Source organism: Mytilus galloprovincialis, chromosome 2 (genome assembly GCF_965363235.1).
Source record: "Mytilus galloprovincialis chromosome 2, xbMytGall1.hap1.1, whole genome shotgun sequence".
NCBI lineage: Eukaryota > Metazoa > Mollusca > Bivalvia > Mytilida > Mytilidae > Mytilus > Mytilus galloprovincialis.
The window spans coordinates 93,610,089-93,613,967 of record NC_134839.1 but is presented as its reverse complement, the minus strand read 5'-3'; the positions used below and the strand labels follow the sequence as shown (position 1 = coordinate 93,613,967).

The window sequence follows — 3,879 nt, the reverse complement described above, 5'->3', positions numbered from 1 at the left end:
AGCTTACCCTTATCTGAATTCATTGGGACTTTTATAAAATTTAACATTATATTACTGGTTTATCCTTTGCTCTATACTACCTTATGTTTAAGTGTTTGGTTTTAAAGTGAGAAAATGTAAACCTGTTTTAGTTGTTCTCTCGTCACAATTGTAAATGTTCCCCACTGGAGTATATTTGAAGCTCTTCAATACCATAGAGTAAAAAATGTATCTCAGATGTAACAATTCTTTAAAATAACAATACTATATATATACATCTAATTAGTCTTAGATACATGGGAACTCGGAGGCCAAGTGGTCTATGTGGTTCTACTACTTAAGTATCTATAAAAGAAGAAATTTCGTATTGTTGAATATTCAAGCTAAACTCAGTTTAGTAGACTATTTTAAACATTGTTATAAAAATACATCTCTCACTATTTTTATCTTTTAAATCAGAGAAAAGAAAAGAACGGTATAGGCTTTGCTCATTGTTGAAGGCCGTACGGTGACCTATAGTTGTTGATGTCTGTGTCATTTTGGTCTCTTGTGGACAGTTGTCTCATTGGCAATTATACCACATCTACTGGTTTTATATTCCTTATTAGATTTTTTTGTTCATATCGAACAATCCCGTTTTCAAAGTAACAGATAACCGTGCAGAGATATTATATCAATTTTACACTAAACTAGTTGAAATGTAGCATATCTAAACTTATATTGAATTTCTGTTGTTTTACTGACTACACGTAAGAGCCTGTTTGTGACACCAGGTACTGTCTGGTGAATTTTTCATTGTACATATTAAACATAAATGTATCAGGAGAAAAATATAGTTCTACTACTGTAATCACTTGTCAGTCAACACTAATGTTGTGAGTTCGAACCCCGCTCGTGATGGTGCACTCGACCCTAATCTTAATCGACTATTGTCAGGTTTCCTATCGAAGGTCGATGTTCTTCTCCAAGCACTCCGGCTTCCTCCACCAATAAAAAAATGGCCGCCACGAAATATCCCAAAAGTGGCGCTTAAAAGTGGCGTTGTAACGTGTCGGGGATCTGTACCCGAGTTGATTCTCGAGAATTGAGACTTAATGTATAGTTTCTTTTGGCCTTTTAAACTTTCTTGGTTCATTAAAGCTCCTCTAGTTCAAAATAAATATTCAGCCCAACCGGCTAACCGACTCTATAGGTCAAATAAATACCAAGATCTACTTGTTCACTAGCTCTGTAGCTCATAGCTCAACAGACTCACTAGCGCTGTAGCTCCACTGGCTCATAATGTTTCTATCTCAAATAGTTAGCTCTACAGGCTCGTAATATTGTTACGCTATGTCTTTCTCTTAATCAACGAAGCTCTCTTTGCTCGTTAGCTCTTCTACTTTTCTCGATACAGCTCACTTGTAGCTTAAGACAATTCTTCTACTACGTTTCAGTTATTGGAAAGATTTGAGCAGTCAATCAAATGTTTGGAACACTAAGCAGGTATTTATCTTATCACTTATAGGTTTGATCTGATCGTAATACCGACCCTGACTGCATGATGATGATATGTGGTTTTTAACGTCCGGCTATCCTGTCTGGATATTGCGGACTGATATAGCTATGTACAGATTTGGGTCTGTCTGTCGTTTGGCTTTCATCTTACTCCGACTGCGATGTTGTGGCTGGTACGGAGTATCAGGCCGTTCTGCTAAGATGGCTGCTTGCATTGCCTCTTTCGATTCTATGCTGACAGGCGATGTATGTGATGGTGTGGTCAGTAGGTCATAGTCGTTGATGTCAAAATCGACCCTACTGCGCTTGCCTCTATCTGTTGTGGAGGTGTAGTATACCAGGCGATGACAAGCCTTGTTGGGGTTGTAAGGACTGGTGACAATATCCAGAGACCTTATTGACTACAACCCCAACTAGCTGCGAGTACACTCAGGTCAGTGCTTAATGTCTTTTTGTTTGGATTAGTAATGCATATATTTATTAAGCCTGAGAGAAAATTTATTTAACAGTGCAGTTATTCAGAAAAGACAGTTGCGGACCATAAAACGAATTATCCTTTCCTCATGCTCGGTCGACGGAGAAACTGATAGTTATTATTGGTTCTTGTCTTTCATATTAGTTTTTCGTAATTGGTTTGTTTGAAATAAAGCCGTTAGTTTTTTCGTATGAACTGTTTCACATTTTCTACGAAGCCTTTTATAGCCATCTATAAGGTATGGATAATCAACATTGTTGAAGCATATAATTGCTTATATCCACTTCATTTGAACTTTTGTTGAATAATTATCTCATTTGCAATCATGCCGCTTCTGCTTATTTCTAATAATTTTTTTTTAGATACACATCACCTTTTTAATTTCCTACTTTTATAACATGACATCAAATTGTTTTGATAAGTAGGATAAAACATACAACTCGTACAATAAAAAGCTGGCACTGGCTTACATTAATTCTTTAATCTTATTCATTTTGAATAAATATATGTTTACCTATATGGTCCGTGTTCGGCTATACTGTTTTATTCGCTTTTTAGGTTCGAGACGAGAAATTAACATCTGGTGAAGTAAAATGGATTATGTGAGTATCATTAACATCAATTACTATTTTATTGAAGATTGATAACTCTTTTTTTGTCTGCAGTATAAAATGGACACCAACTTGTATCAATCAACTCGTCATTGGAACAAAAAGATAGTTTAATATAATAATTTTCAAAACAATAGAAAAAACAACAATTGTAATAATTCATCTAAAAATAATCCTATTAAGGTAAATGTGTGGAGTGAGCAATATCATTTTGGTTAATCTTCATATGTTCTGCGACGCAGACTTAAATGTAATAAATGAATAAACTTAATTAAAAGAATGCATTATGTACTATAAATATATGCATGGATGGATGCAAAATAAGTTATAAGATAAAATATTAATTGATTTCTTAGAGAATATAGTTAGTATTTAGTAGTTAGTAGAACAACTGTTTATTGTATAACATCTCTTTTATACTTCTGAAACATAAGATGGTGTTATATCAATATTATGCTTTTCGCTAAAACCCCTCAAAAGTTTTGGTTTATATATCTGTCTTAGACTTGGATTGTTGACAACCGTAAACGCTTTGTACCATTTATTGCGTAATAACGTCTGTCTTTGTCTTTTCAAACCATCGGACACACTCCTTTGGTATTCTAGGTTTTCTTGCGGAGCCTGTAGTGAAATGTCTGTCGATTTGTTTTTCTGCGAAGTCAAGAGTTCGTCACAGAAAACCAACAAAACAGGATTCCTATGTCGAAGTTCAAACATAATCAGGCCAACATATGCCGCGTATCCTGAAAGAAAAATGATACATTACGCTAGAAATTGATGTATATTTCATGGATATGTTATCAAATACATAGAATGAAATTCAAAACAGTGTGGCTGTGGACATTGATTGACACATTTTTATCCATTGACTGGAACGTTTGTATGTAACGACCACTGCTCACGACGTACTTCGATAGACATTTTTAAAAACTGTGGGGTCACCAAGGTTTCTTAACGCCTTTAGTTATAAAATAATTCGAAAAATTAATCAGCAATGACCTTTATGTTTTGATTTATATAATTGATATAAATCAAAACATCGTGTTATTTCTGATTAATTTTTTCGAATTACTTTATTAAGGTGTTGAGAACCTTTGGTGACCCCATAGTTTAAGTGTCTTTAAAAGTAAACAGTGAGCAATGGTCGTTACAGACAAACGTTCACCTAAATTGTCCCAGTCAATGGATGAATTTAATGTGTCAATCAATGGCCACAGCCACACTGTTTTGAATTTCATTCTAAGAAAAAGGAAGATATTAAGTCAGTCAAAATGAATAGATACAGAAAAATAGATAAAAAAGGGTTTTCCTTCTTTC

General features: G+C 34.4%; 1 protein-coding gene across 2 annotated transcripts in view; it reads right to left on the bottom strand.

Annotated features, from left to right (window-relative positions):
- Nucleotides 1–2,654: 2,654 nt before the first annotated feature.
- Nucleotides 2,655–3,879, bottom strand: part of LOC143064909 (stimulated by retinoic acid gene 6 protein-like) — a 64,284-nt gene continuing 63,059 nt past the window's right edge. The window contains exon 16 of one of the 2 annotated variants that reach the window (XM_076238113.1): nucleotides 2,655–3,305. In XM_076238113.1, the coding sequence (XP_076094228.1) occupies nucleotides 2,977–3,305 (329 nt within the window). In that variant the 3' untranslated portion in view covers nucleotides 2,655–2,976. The remainder of the gene's footprint in view (nucleotides 3,306–3,879) is intronic. The other variant, XM_076238114.1, reaches the window with a different exon arrangement.